At 35.4% G+C, this 14,150-nt stretch overlaps 2 protein-coding genes across 2 annotated transcripts in view; both read left to right on the top strand.

The window, feature by feature from the left end:
• Positions 1-808: 808 nt before the first annotated feature.
• Positions 809-3,278, top strand: LOC133860491 (probable aquaporin NIP-type). The gene is made up of 5 exons (XM_062296081.1): positions 809-931; positions 1,065-1,286; positions 2,432-2,629; positions 2,806-2,867; positions 3,066-3,278. The coding sequence occupies exons 1-5, from the start codon at positions 809-811 to the stop codon at positions 3,274-3,276; spliced, it is 816 nt and encodes a 271-aa protein (XP_062152065.1). The 3' UTR covers positions 3,277-3,278.
• A 5,626-nt stretch (positions 3,279-8,904) lies between these two features.
• The window catches only part of LOC133859360 (protease Do-like 7), a 30,112-nt gene continuing 24,866 nt past the window's right edge, over positions 8,905-14,150 (top strand). Inside the window, exons 1-2 of the mRNA XM_062294748.1 lie at positions 8,905-9,381; positions 9,640-9,710. Coding sequence (XP_062150732.1) covers positions 9,090-9,381; positions 9,640-9,710 — 363 coding nt within the window. The 5' untranslated portion in view covers positions 8,905-9,089. The remainder of the gene's footprint in view (positions 9,382-9,639; positions 9,711-14,150) is intronic.

The following is a 14,150-nucleotide window of genomic DNA, read 5'->3' as shown; positions in this document are numbered from 1 at the left end:
TAATACCCCACAAGCCTCCTCGATAATATGACCATATTTACTTAAATTGCAACCTTTCTTTCGCAGGCCTGCACCACCTGTGAAGCAATTGGCAAATTATTGTCCCTTGTTTTTCATATCTTTTTAAAAATTTCCATGCTTTTAGTTATGTCTCAACTTTTTCAATGTTAGTAATGTGAAAGGGACAAATGATTTATGTAGAAGGAGTCCCCTAAAATAAGTCAATACTTAAGATTGCACAAGCACCATTTTATTTATGAATTTGTCATACTTAACATGCTTGGGCCAATCAAGCAAAAAGGATTTAAAGCCGAATCCTTTAAGATAAAGAAGGCAACAAAGTAGGAGAAGTGGTATCTAAGACCAAAAATCACATAAGAGTGCAACTTAAATCCACTTGAACCATCCTTGACTTGAACATATTACCATAAATATTTAGCAATTAAAATTGCTGTTAAGCAAATCATAAATCAAGTTTAGATGAAATAAATTCTTAAATGTATATGTGATGTAATTTTGTTAGAGCAATCTGCTCTATTTTCTTAATTGAAAAATGAAAGTAACAAACTTATTAAAAATAAATAAAAATCCACTTATCCACCAGCCAAATCTCCAACAAATCCAAAATTAACGATTTTTTCTCAACTACTTCGAATTCAAAATGACAAGACTACCTGATCTTATCTTCAAAACCCCATTAAATCACTTCAACATATTATATATATATATAACAAACTTTCACTCTAAACCCCTTGAGGCTTGAAGTTTTCAATCTTAGATCATAATTAATTAATTGCTTTTCATAAGAATGGGCATAGAAGAGCAAGAAATTTCAACGATTGAAGAAGGTGTTGGCACATCCACCACCGCCAAATCCGATGGTGACACTGCCTTTTGTTCATCAGCTTCAGTAGTAACCATCACACAAAAGGTAGTGAATAAAAATAGTCACTGCTCTTCAGTCTTCAATATGTATATATATATATATATATATTCAGTTGAATATTTTGTGATGAGGTTTCTAAAATAAGAGTCTCTATTTTGGTGGTTTATATTATTTGCAGTTGATTGCAGAAGTGATTGGTACGTATTTTGTGGTATTTGCTGGCTGTGGCGCAGTCGCAGTCAATAAGATCTATGGTTCGGTCACATTTCCGGGCATATGTGTAACGTGGGGTTTGATAGTCACCGTCATGATTTATTCTGTTGGTCATATTTCTGGAGCCCACTTTAATCCGGCGGTCACCATTACTTCCGCCATCTTTCGTCGCTTCCCGTACAAGGAGGTCAATGTTCTATAAATGCTGTATATATATATATATTCAATGAGCTATGCAAATGAAATAGCTCTCTATTTACCAAATCAAACATTTTGGCCTCAAGAATTCACCCACATGGCTTATTTATAAACAACCAAGAGTTGATGGATCAAGAACAACCATGTCACAAGGGGTAATAATATTTGCTGATTAATATATTTTTTCCCCCAAAACACAAAAGGGTAAGGAGACAATTAGGGGCTGGTCTTCCTAAAAGTAAACCTAACCCTAATAGCACCTTTATCTGATAGGGCACCAATCAATGGACCCGTAACTTGGGAGATTCATAGGCCCTCCTTACAAATGGTCAAGCTATAACCTAATTCCAACCCCACTAGAGATTTAGTGATAGGAAGTTGGTGAACAAAAATTAGTGGGCATGAGTCTCGTTCCATTAATGTGTCTATGGAGAATTGAACTCATATTCTCTCCTCTCTAAACACATTAATTCCACCAGCCTCACACAACTCAAACAATGGAAATCCCTAATCTCACCCATTCCCTAGTTGCCATCCGTTCCTCCCACTCAGCTTTTGCCACCATTTGGCACCAACTCTGATGAGTTCATATCTTTTGTCTTCACCACCAAATTGGGCCCCTCTTATGACCCAACCAAGGGAGAGGCCTTTGTAGCCTTCCATCCTGTTAAATCAGCTTAAGCAAAACAATGCCAGGATATTCTCCTTGTCGAATACTCATTATTTGTCATTTTTAGTCTCCGAAAACCACACCTCACCAATAATCGGAGAATTGACAGCTTGATAAGAGCGCAAATCTCTGGGCTCACAACACAACTCATCGGGCCACTACCACCAGCCTTACTGACAGCTTTTCCACGTATTTGTACCCCTTATTAAATCTCCCCCTTTATAGTGGTAAAGATCCTCCTGGTTGAATTTTTTGTGTACTTTTATTTGTTATAGCTGTTTGTACTGTTTGACTAGCTCGTCTAAAAAGGAAAAAGAAAAAAAGAACTGACATTCTCCTCCTTACCAAACCATAATGGGAGTAACCCTCTTACCAATTTAGTCAACACCTCTTTGAGACTTTGATGATTTGTTGACTAATATCCATCAGGGTGTTATAGCATCTATTATTCCAATGAACTGCAGGTTCCTCTGTACATAGCGGCTCAGCTAATGGGATCAATTCTTGCTAGTGGCACATTAGCTCTAGTGCTTGATGTAACCCCTGATGCTTACTTTGGAACTGTTCCTGTTGGATCTAACAGCCAAGCCTTGGTTCTGGAAATGATCAGCTCCTTCCTTTTGATGTTTGTCATCTCCGGCGTTACCACAGATAGCAGAGCAGTATGTAATCCACAAATACCTCAGAATTTCTTTTCATACATGAAAAACTTTATTGTGTGTTGAGCACTTGAGCATCTAAAAAATCTATGTTATATTTCATTGTTCTTCATATTTTCAGACGCAAAAGATATGGTAAAAATCTATGTTAAGCCCGTTCTTTTTTTCTTTTTTTACAGAGAAGTGAACTAGCAGGGGTTGCTGTTGGTATGACTATATTATTAAACGTCTTCGTTGCTGGGTAACTCTCTATTTTGTGATAATGTTCGGGTACTCTTTTTATTTAGACTGACATGGCATCTTATGTGGATGGGTCCAAGTAATGATGTGTTACATATTATATCGTTACAAAACTTTTCAAATGATAAAATTTTTAGTGATTGACGTGGTAATTAAGTGTCGATTAGTTATTTGACAGTTTAGAAAAAAATAATTGCAGGCCGGTTTCGGGAGCTTCAATGAATCCGGCAAGGAGCATAGGGCCTGCTGTTATTAAGCATGTGTACAAAGGATTGTGGGTGTATATAGTAGGGCCAATTATTGGAACAATTTCTGGAGCATTTGCCTATAATCTCATAAGATCCACAGACATGCCACTTAAAGACTTGCTCCGGAATGGATCATTCCTCAGTGGTGCCACAGCTAAATAATTGCAGGCTATTTCCAGGACCCTCAGTTCCATTCCCCCCCCCCCCACAAGAAGCATTTTGTTAGAGGTATTTAATATATATAACTGATTATTAGGACAATTGTATATTTGTGAGTTGGCCAAGACCCTGCAAATCGTTTACAACAATTACTGTTTTTTTTTTTTAAAAAAAATAATAATAATTTGACGTGCTAATTTTGCTTTATATAGAAGTTTCTGCTCATGCTTTTTTTGAGATGAGAACAAATTTATTTGTAGAAGTTTGTATAATTATATTCTAGTAATTACGGAATAAACAGGATTGATAATATATATATATATATATATATATATAAATAAAACTTATACGTCAATTCTACAGATTCAATGATTGATTTTAAGAAGAAGAAAAAATACTCTCAAAAACACATTAACAATTAAGAGTCTAATCATAAACAATTAGGCATCTTATATGGAAGTGAAAGTGAATATTCATATGTCGGATCATCTCCGGATTCTTTCATTTCTCTTTGAATTTTGTATAAGAGTTTACATATGTTTTTCTTCTTCGTCAAAGATATGCACTTGGCCTTCCTTTCCCTTTCCCTGTATGGCGTAATAGGAGTGTAAAAGCATGTAGTTATTAACTACCTAATAATTTTTAAACGTCGATAACCATTAACTGTATTATCGTTTTTGTAAGCGGGTTAGCAATTTTAGAAATAGGCAGAAGTAGTTAATAACCGTTAATCGCATACCTTTATATATTATATATTTGTGGCGCATGAAAACATTTTTATCCTCTAGTTTATTGAGCTTTGTTACATTTTGAAACCCAATAACATATTAAATAGATCCCAAAATCATTTAAAATAAGCTCTAAAAGGATGCTTAAAGTAGTCCAAAACACTAAAATATACTCAAAATGTCAATTTCTAAAAGGCGGCTCTAGTTAGTAATTAGAGACAATAAACGCTAACCGCAATCAGTTGTGCTTCCATAGAACGCACAAAAAATAAAAATAAAAATAAAAAAAATCAAATGATATATTGAATTGTACTGGTTTTTGATATAAAAGTGCACAATTATCATAACTTCTGTAAATGATATGAGTTAGTAAAAAGTAGTAGATGTAATATAGAGTAAAACGTTTTGTATAGAAAAGTGAAAAGTTTTGTATTTTAATTAATTTTTTATTTAAATAATAATAAAAATTTTATTAATGTGATATAAAAAAAAAAAATGTGAATGTTTTGGTAATTTGTTATTAAAAAATGTAAAAAATGTGAGAAAAATAGAGAATGATTACGGCCCATTATCATGACATGGTCAGAGGCATCTCACTTTTTGGTGGAAGCGTTGTCAACTCAAATGGGAAGAGATTCTGATGATTTGATGCATCCTCTTTGGATTTTGTGTAAAATGCAAACATCAGAGTCCCGATTGGACATTGACGCCCGTGAAGTGCACGTGGGCGATTGACGGTTTCTCTTGATGGGCTTCCTCTGCGCCCTTTTACAAACAACCATGCGCCCTCCGCCCGTGAAGTGCACGTGGGCGATTGACGGTTTCTCTTGATGGGCTTCCTCTGCGCCCTTTTACAAACAACCATGCGCCCTCCGCCCGTGAAGTGCACGTGGGCGATTGACGGTTTCTCTTGATGGGCTTCCTCTGCGCCCTTTGCGCCTTTTTACAAACAACCATGCGCCCTCCGCCCGTGAAGTGCACGTGGGCGATTGACGGTTTCTCTTGATGGGCTTCCTCTGCGCCCTTTTATAAACAGCCATGCGCCCTCCAGCCACTTCTGGCTTCGGTAGAAGGCCGGATTGGAATTTATAAAAATTATTTGTTCAAAATTTTAGTAATTTAAACAAATAATATAATTCTTTTTTAGAATCTCTAGTTCTTATAAAATAAGTATTCGCATAATACAATTATCACTTTCAAGTATTCGTATTCGTATAATTATTGTGGATATTAATTGCTGTTATTATCTGTTATCCGTATATGAAATACTGACTATTTTGTGTCTTGGAATTGTAATTTATACTTATAGTAAATACAAAAATACATTATTTATAGTTAAACATTATTATTCATATCACACTTACTAATTATTTTGCTATAAAATTTCAATCCCATACATTATTTACCATCTTGCACCATCTATTTGTAGTTGGTAAATATAAAAAATATAGGAAAACCGCTATCCGCATATGAGGTAACATCAAAACAAAATCGTTTTAGTGAATTTAATTAAATATATATGATATTATAAACCGTATCTGCATACTCTAAAACTATTATTTGCATATGTGAATAGCGAATCTGACAGTTATTATCCGCTCGCATTTTCACCCCTAATTTGAACTACTCCATAATTTTTTTAGAATCATCTATTTTTTTAAGATTGCTTAAAATCATACGTAATAATGCGAGATAAACAAAATGTCTTAATTTTTTTTGCCCTATTTATGGTCTAATATCATAATGATGCGGGATAGACAAAATGTCTTAGGGCTAGTTTGGCAACTCATTGTCATTTCTCTCTTATTTTTTTTCACTTCTTTAAAAAATATCAAATAAAAAACATTATAACTTTTTTACACTTTTTACATCACATCAATCCTTTTTCTATTATTATTCAAATAAAAAATTCACTACAAAACAAAACTTTTTCACTTTTCTATAAAACATTTCCAAATTTTATATCACATCAATCACTTTTTACTACACAACACACAAATATTTCACAACCCAATCACTTACAAACAAGCCATTTTTTTGACCTATTTATGGTCTAATATCATAATGAGTAATGCTACATTCTACATTCTTATTTTACTGGATTGATATGACAGTATTTATTACTCCTTATATATATATATATATATTCAAAAGCTGATAATGAAAATTTTCACATCCTCATAATAAAATGAGGATGATATAAAAGTGTAGTATTAACATTGTTCTATCACAAATAGTGTTTACACAAAATATTTAATTAAAACAAGAAATAAACAGCAAACTCATGAGTCAAAGTTCATTATGTTATCATAAAAAAAAATTATAAGTTATTTCAAAATTTTAAATTAATAAAAAATTAATTAATATTTTAATAAATACAAGAGTTGGACTACCCCGCGCAGTCCGACGTGGGTGTGTTTTCTTTTTTTCCTTGAAAGTGCATTTTGGGTGTATTTTCTTTTTTTCCTTGAAAGTGTTTTTTTGAACCTAAAAGCATGTTTGATGTTTTAAGAGCATTTATGATAGTCTCACCAAATTTTACTAGTTAAAATAGTTAAAAATTACTTTATTCTATCATAACGAGCCACTTTTTCAAAGTACCTTTAACAGCTTCACTATTTTAACTATTCACAATCATTATTCTATTTTTTTTTCATATTTCTTTATTCTTTTTATATTTAATCTTTTTAAAATGTTTATCTTTTCTTAACGGTCGTATTTATGAGTACAAGGATGTTGTGTTGAGAGTTGAGAGACGAAAATGGGAGAAAGAAAGGATAAAAGTGGTGTTGTGCTGAGACTGATTCGTGTGAGAAAGAAAGGAGAAAAAAAGAAGGAAAAAAGAAAAAAAAAAAAAAAGATAAATTACAATTTTTATAGTTTTTTAATGATTTAGTGAGGGAATAGTACTCACCAAATTTTTTTGGTTAAACTGGTGAGACTGCTATGAGTAATTTTTAACTATTTTGGTAAGGCTATTGAGAATGCTCTAAAACGCAAACCCAAATATGCTCAAATAGTAGAGTATGTTTAGGATTGTGTTAAAAAATAAAGCTTTTAAATTAAAAAATAGCTTTTTAGAAAAAAGTTTTAAAATGATTGTGCTGAAAAATATAATTTTTAAAGTAAAAAATAACTTTTTTAAAAAGCTTAATTTTTGCTTTTCCCAAAAGGTGTGTTTTTGTACTTTTTTTTTTATAGTAAAAAGAATAAAATACTTTTAGAGATTTTTTTTTTCCTAATTTTTTTATTATCAAACATACCTGTTTTTTTGTTTCACACAAATTTTTAGCCATTAAAAGTACTTTTTAAGCTATCTAACACAACTTCATTTTGGAATTGTGTTGAAAAATATAGTTTTTATAGTCAAAAAGAACTTTGAGAAGAAAAAAAAAAATTTCATTTTCAATTTTTTTTTCTTTCTAAAAGTGCGTTTTAACTATTTTTTAAGGAAAAAAAAAAAACAAGTAATTTTTTTTTGAGTTTTTTTACAAAACATAATAATTGTTAGCTTAATTTGTACAACTTTCTATGTATTAAAAGTACTTTTTAAACTTTTTAACATAATTCCAAGCAGTCTTTTAGTCCGCAGTACTTGGCTCTTGTTCTCTCTTTTTCTTTTTCTTTTTTTAAATATTTATTTTTAAGTACATAAAAAACAAATTGCAAACAATAACAACAATAAAGGGCTAGGCAGCCCAACAATAAGTCTCAAACTAACCAGAACAATGTGAGTAAATAAATACAAGGGATTGTAACAAATGAACGATGCGACCTTATAGATTATTGTCATGGACACTAAGAGAAATGGCCACCAAGAAAGTGGTGAGACAAGGCATATCAGGGACGACGCAACTAAGAAGCACGTGATTGAGCACGAATCTCGAAATATCCATCAACTAATCCAAAACCCACATAAAGAAACTGTTGCAACAACACACCAGAAGGAGAACCATGACAACAAGGAAGGCATTGATAGAGGTCGAATCGAAACCATCGATGCGAGACAGAGTCTAGAGAACACCGCAAAACGGTTTGCACCATTGGTTGTATTGGCGGAGGAAACAACAAGGACGTACAAGTGCACGAGGACCATGCGCAATAGTGTGAGGGCTAGGCAGAGAAGCGAATGGCAGCAGTGGGGAGTGGAAGAGCCAAAAAAGACAATAATGAGACAAGTTAGTGAGCAACAGATAGAGATAAGCGGCGTGACGAATTAGAGAAAGAGGCACAACAATTTTGGAGAGAATGAAGCTACGATTCTAGGAGGAAGGGAAGAATCCTCTACGATAAATTGCCAAAAATGATTGATAGATCGCCAAAAGGCGTTGGAGAGAGCCTCACAAGAAGCGAAAAAGCTCTAAAGAAAATTCTAGGAAGAAATGTGAGTTTTTTTTCCTGTAAGAAAAGAAAAACCCATTGGCATTAAGCACGGCTGGCTAGCTTAGAGAGCAAGTCGAGAGAAATATAATAATATATATATGTACATATTTTTTGGTTGAGAGCAAGTCAGTCAGAAGGGCTGCTTTTTTAATAAACGTTTTAATTATTGTTACTTGGCTCTTGTTCTAATTATCACCAACATTGGAGTCAGCCCTCACCAACAGAGAGCACTAGCACGAGCACATACAAACAAAGCAAGCACACCCATACGCCTAAAACTAAACGGAATTGAAATGGCCAATGGGAAGATGTATTTTATGCTTTAGATCTAGCTGTATATCGTCGACTCAATATTAACATTTTTTTTTTAAAAAAAAATTTAAGTATAAAATCGTATACACAGCTAAATATCTAGTCAATATTAACATTTTTTTTTTAAAAAAATTTAAATAATTCAAATATAAAATCGTATACACAGTTAAATACGTAAACTTTAAATAAAATAAAAATAAAAATGGAGAGATCCTTGTCCAAAGAAAACCTCTGCTTCCCGATGCAAAAAAATGGACTAATTAAAGTACACTCTCCCACTCTTGTTCAGATTGAACAATTCCGCACCCGCTAAAACCCTAAACTTTCTCTCGATTTCCTCCACTTTCCCGGGAAAAGTTCACAACGACAACTAGACCTAGCGCTACTCTGTGAATGGGGGATCAGTTGGAGAGGCTGGGATCGGACGCGATGGGGCTGGTGGAGGGGGCGAGCAGCGCCAAGGACGAGCTGTGCATGGAGATCGACCCGCCGTTTCGCGAGAACGTGGCCACGGCCGAGGACTGGAGGCGGGCGCTGAACAAGGTCGTCCCCGCCGTGGTCGTGCTTCGCACCACCGCCTGCCGCGCCTTCGACACCGAGTCCGCCGGCGCCAGCTACGCCACCGGCTTCGTCGTCGACAAGCGCCGGGGGATCATCCTCACCAACCGGCATGTGGTCAAGCCCGGTAGTTATATGTATTCCATTTCTTCTCATCAGTTTAAAGAATAAAAAAAGACTCTTGAATTGCGCTGTCTCTTTGTTTGGTTTTTTGAGAAAATGTGGGAAAAAAGAAGAACTTGAAGCACTTTAAAAAAAAAAAAAAAAAGCCGTTGGAATTTTGGGTGCCACGAGATGGAGGAGGGCTTTATATTTGTTTTACTCCTGTGGCTGTCTTTTTTGTTTATCTATGCCGTTCACTGATATATATTTGCTGGTTTTGTAGGACCTGTAGTTGCAGAGGCTACGTTCGTGAACCGTGAAGAAATTCCGGTGCATCCTATATACAGAGATCCGGTAAGTGGACTCTTTATGGTTTTATTATTCTTTTTTGATCTTAACTGCAAAAATTCTGGGTAGCTAGCAACTTAATTGGAATTGCTGGTTCAATATTTTCCCTTTGTGATATCTTGTTTGGTTGGTGATTCTATTTTTTAGATGATCTGTAACAATTTATTGGAGGCTGGTTACATTAGTGAGTCCATACTTGAATTTTGGAGATGCTATGTGATGTCTATTTTTCTAGGAATAAGTGAGCTCATGCCTATTTTGTGGTAACTGAAGCAATAATTGCAATATACACATGCACAAACATACTGATACGATCTTTATTTTGGTGGCTATTTACAAAGAAATGATTTTTGTAATTTCTTTTAATGAACAAAATCATTAGAATATTAGTTAAAAAACACCTTGGGACTACGGTATTTTTTTCTCATAGAATTGGAGAGATTAATATTGGTAAAAGAAGGAACCATACTATGGACAAAAGGAATTCCTCTGGATGAGACTATAGACAGCACCATGCCTGACATCATTATCTGCATTTTGACAATGCTTGCACCCCCAAGAGAAGTTGGAGTCCTCACAGAAATGTTGATAAAGTTTGTGATATAAATGTTGCATTGCTCTCTCAAGATATTCTATGGTGAGTCAAGTAGGAACCATGTGGCATTATGCAGCCCTGTTGTACCCAATTTGTACCAATAATCTTTTATTCTATAACTTTAAGTGCAAACTGGAAGTTAAAGCCCCCTCCCAAAAAAAAAGAAAAAAAAGAAAAGAAAAAAGAGAGAAAGAAGAAAGTTCAATTCTCAATTTGTTGACATTAAGACTTGAGTTGTGTTCTGTTTCCAATGCAGACCTTTAATAGCATTTATATGAATTTTTAAACGATTTTTTTTTTCTTCCCATTTATGCATGCCAATTTCTCTCTCTATTTTTCTGTCTACTCTCTCCCCTCTTGCCCCCCCCCCCCCCCCCCCCCCCCCCCCCCCCTTTCTCTCTCAACTGACCACCACGGCCTTGGAGGTTGGACCCTCCATGTTGTGACTCAACCTCCATAGGCATGGAGGCCGAGCCATGGCCATGGCCATGGAGGGGAGGGGAGGGGAGAGAGAAATTGGGTGGCATAAGTGATAAAAAAGAAATTGGAGGGCTTAAGTGGAAAGAAAAAATTATTCGGTTAAAGATTGATGCAAATGCTAATGGAGGTCCTTGAATTGGAAACAGGCCATAACTTGGGTTTAATGTTAAATAATTGGAAACTGGAGTTTTAAAATCCAAATGGCTCAAAGCACAAGGGGTGTGAAATATATTCCTCCCGCAAGCTCATTAGTATCTTCCTTTTTTTTTTTTCTTTTCCTCTTTTCTCTTTTCCTTCTTGTTTTTCATTTTGTCTTTTGCTTGTTTTATTTTTATAAATAATTCAATTTCATTAAAAGCACATAGGGGCACAACCATAGTACGTAGGAAGTATACAAGATAAACCCCTAATATAGAGAAAAAGAGGAACACAAATCCAAAAATCTCATAAAAGTAGAAATGGGTAGGCTTTTGAATGCTGCTATCCATGTGTAGAGAGATTGTAAGATATTTTTCAGCTCTAACAAAGCATTCTCTCGATCTTCAAAGCTCCTTGCATTTCGCTCTCTCCAAATACACCACATTAGATGCAAAGGAGCCAACCGCCACACTTCCAAATCATTACGATTTTCCATTTGTCCTCTGCAACTCACCAACAATTTTCTCACCCCTCTAGGCATAACCCAAAAGATACTTGGTGGACATTAACTAGGAAGAAAGATTCCCAAACTAGTTATAGGAGAAAAAGGGATAATATATATGACATCTCTCGTACTTGGGCCATTTGGATTTTAAGATCTAAATTTTCAATTTGTTGACATTAAGACTTGAGTTGTGTTCCGTTTCCAATACAAGACCTTTATTAGCATTTATATGAATTTTTAAATGATTTTTTTTTCTTCTTCTTCCCATTTATGCATTCCAATTTTTCTCCTCTATCCCTCTCTCTCTCTCAACTGACCACCATGGCCTTGGAGGTTGGACCCTCCATGGTTGTGACTCAACCTCCATAGGCATGGAGGTTGAGCCATGGCCGTGGAGGGGAGAGAGAAATTGGGTGGCATTAGTTCTAAAAAAGAGTTGTTGGGCTTAAGTGGAAAGAAAAAATTATTCGTTCAAATATTGATGCAAATGCTAATGGAGGTCCTTAGATTGGAAACATGCCATAATTTTGTGTTTTGATGTTAAATAATTGGAAACTGGACTTTTAAAATCCAAATGGCTCAAAGCACAAGGGGTGTTCAATAAATTCCCCCGCCCCCAAAAATAAGACTAGTGGTACCTTTGTAACCTTCCTAAATTATGTAAATGAATGAAAACTCACGCAAGTTATGTAGCAATTTTGATTGGAAATTTGATTTGATCTTTGGGTGTGGATTGGTGTTTGGCTTCTTCACGAGGTAACAGATCTCTAGGGTTGGTCTGCCTGGAGTTTGTGCTAAAGAAGTTCATTAGTATCTTCATTTTGTCTTTTGGTTGTTTTATTTTTATAAATAATTCAATTTCCTTAAAAGCATAAAAGGGCGCAACCATAGTACATATGAAGTATACCAGATAACTTTTAATATAGAGAAAAAGAGGAAAAGAAAAATCCAAAAATCTCAGAAAAATTAGAAACAGGCAGGCTATTGAATGCTGTTATCCATTTGTAGAGAGATTGTAACATCTTTTTTTAGCTCTAACAACGCATTCTCTCGATCTTCAAAGCTCCTTGCATTTTGCTCTCTCCAAATATACTACATTAGTAAACACAAAGAAGCCAACTGCCACACTTTCAAAGAATTACGGTTTTCCATTTGTCATTTCCAACTAACCAACAATTCTCTCGTCCTTCTAGGCATAACCCAAATAACACCGAAGTAATGAAAAAGCGAACTCTATAATTTTCTTGCAATCTCACAATGAAGGAGGTGATCAATAGATTCCCCACTTTTCTTGCACATACAACATCAATCCACCTCAATAACGTTAATTTTTCTTTAGTTATTCAAAGTCAAGATTTTTCCTTTAGCCGCCATTCACACAAAGAATGCCACTCTCGAAGGAGCCTTAACTTTCCAAATACTCTTTCACGTAAAAAAGGGGAAGTTACATGAATGGATAACACACGATAGTAGGACTTCACTTCAAAATTTTTCCGTTTAGAAGGTATCCAGTAAATTCTGTCCTCACCTCCTTACCCTACTCTTTGAGAATACAACAACTCGAAGGAAGAAGAAACCACTTCCACCTCCCAATCATGCACTGGTCTTGTAAAGAAAATATTCCAAAGAATATTTCCATTTCAGAATTGCAAATGAAATGAACCACCACCCACGCATCTTTGCAACACGTAATACTAAATAATTCCGGATAAACAATCCTCAAAGCCTATTCCCAACACTATAAATCATACCAAAATTCCACCTTTGATCCATTTAGTATCTCAAACCCAACATATTTAGAAAAAACTTCTCCCCCCCCACCTTATACATTTCCACACTCCTTCTCTAAAGGGCCTGACAACCTCCTTAGAACACTAACCTCCTCTCAAACTACCATACTTAGCATCCACCACCAATCTCCACGAAGTCTCCTCTCTTAGCATACCACCACAACCACTTACCCAACAAGGCTCTGTTAAACTGAATCAGATTTTTTACCCCCCAATACTTCTAATTTTACTGGAGTACAAATTTTTGACCACTTCATTAAATGGAATTTTTGATGCTATTGATGCTATTGAAGAAAGAAGGGTATTAGGGGAAGAGGAAATCTTGAGAAAGGTTGAGACTGTAAGGGAGCTTGAGAAGTGTTCTCTTTTGGAAGAGGTGAGTTGGAGGCAGAAATCAAGGATGTTGTGGTTAAAGGAAGGGGATAAGTGCACTAAATTCTTTCATTCTATTGCCAATTCCAATAGGAGGTATAATTCTTTGAACTCCTTAGTGATAGGGGACTCTCTTTCCTCTGATCAGTCAGAGATCGGCGTGCACATCGTCAAGTTCTATGAGAAGCTGTTTACGGAGCAGTGCAGGTGGAGGCCTTCGGTTGAGGGTATCTCCTTTGATTCTATTCTAGAGTCAGAGGCCAGGTGGATAGAAAGAGCGTTTGAGGAGGAGGAGGTCAGGAATGTAGTTTCAGCAATGGAAGGAGATAAGGCGCCAGGTCCTGATGGCTTTTCTATGGCCTTCTTCAAAGAGTGTTGGGATGTTTTGAGGGGGGACATTATGGGGGTGTTTCAGGAGTTTTTTACCGGGGGTTCGTTCGAAAAGAGTCTCAATTCTGCGTTCATTTCTCTTATCCCGAAGTATCCAGGTGCTATCGATTTAAAAGACTTTCGACCTATCAGTCTTGTGGGTGGTGTTTACAAAATCATTGCCAAAGTTCTAGCTA

The sequence above is a fragment of the Alnus glutinosa genome, chromosome 2 (genome assembly GCF_958979055.1).
Source record: "Alnus glutinosa chromosome 2, dhAlnGlut1.1, whole genome shotgun sequence".
Taxonomy (NCBI): domain Eukaryota; kingdom Viridiplantae; phylum Streptophyta; class Magnoliopsida; order Fagales; family Betulaceae; genus Alnus; species Alnus glutinosa.
The sequence above is the reverse complement of the archived record's forward strand: the minus strand, read 5'-3'. Positions and strand labels throughout refer to the sequence as shown.

Bases quoted from the DNA above. Each gene is read 5' to 3' on its own strand.
- LOC133860491 (XM_062296081.1), top strand. From the start codon at position 809: ATGGGCATAGAAGAGCAAGAAATTTCAACGATTGAAGAAGGTGTTGGC. The intron at 932-1,064 runs GTAGTGAATAAA...TATTATTTGCAG, and splicing joins TAGTAACCATCACACAAAAG to TTGATTGCAGAAGTGATTGG. The intron at 2,868-3,065 runs GTAACTCTCTAT...AAATAATTGCAG, and splicing joins TTAAACGTCTTCGTTGCTGG to GCCGGTTTCGGGAGCTTCAA.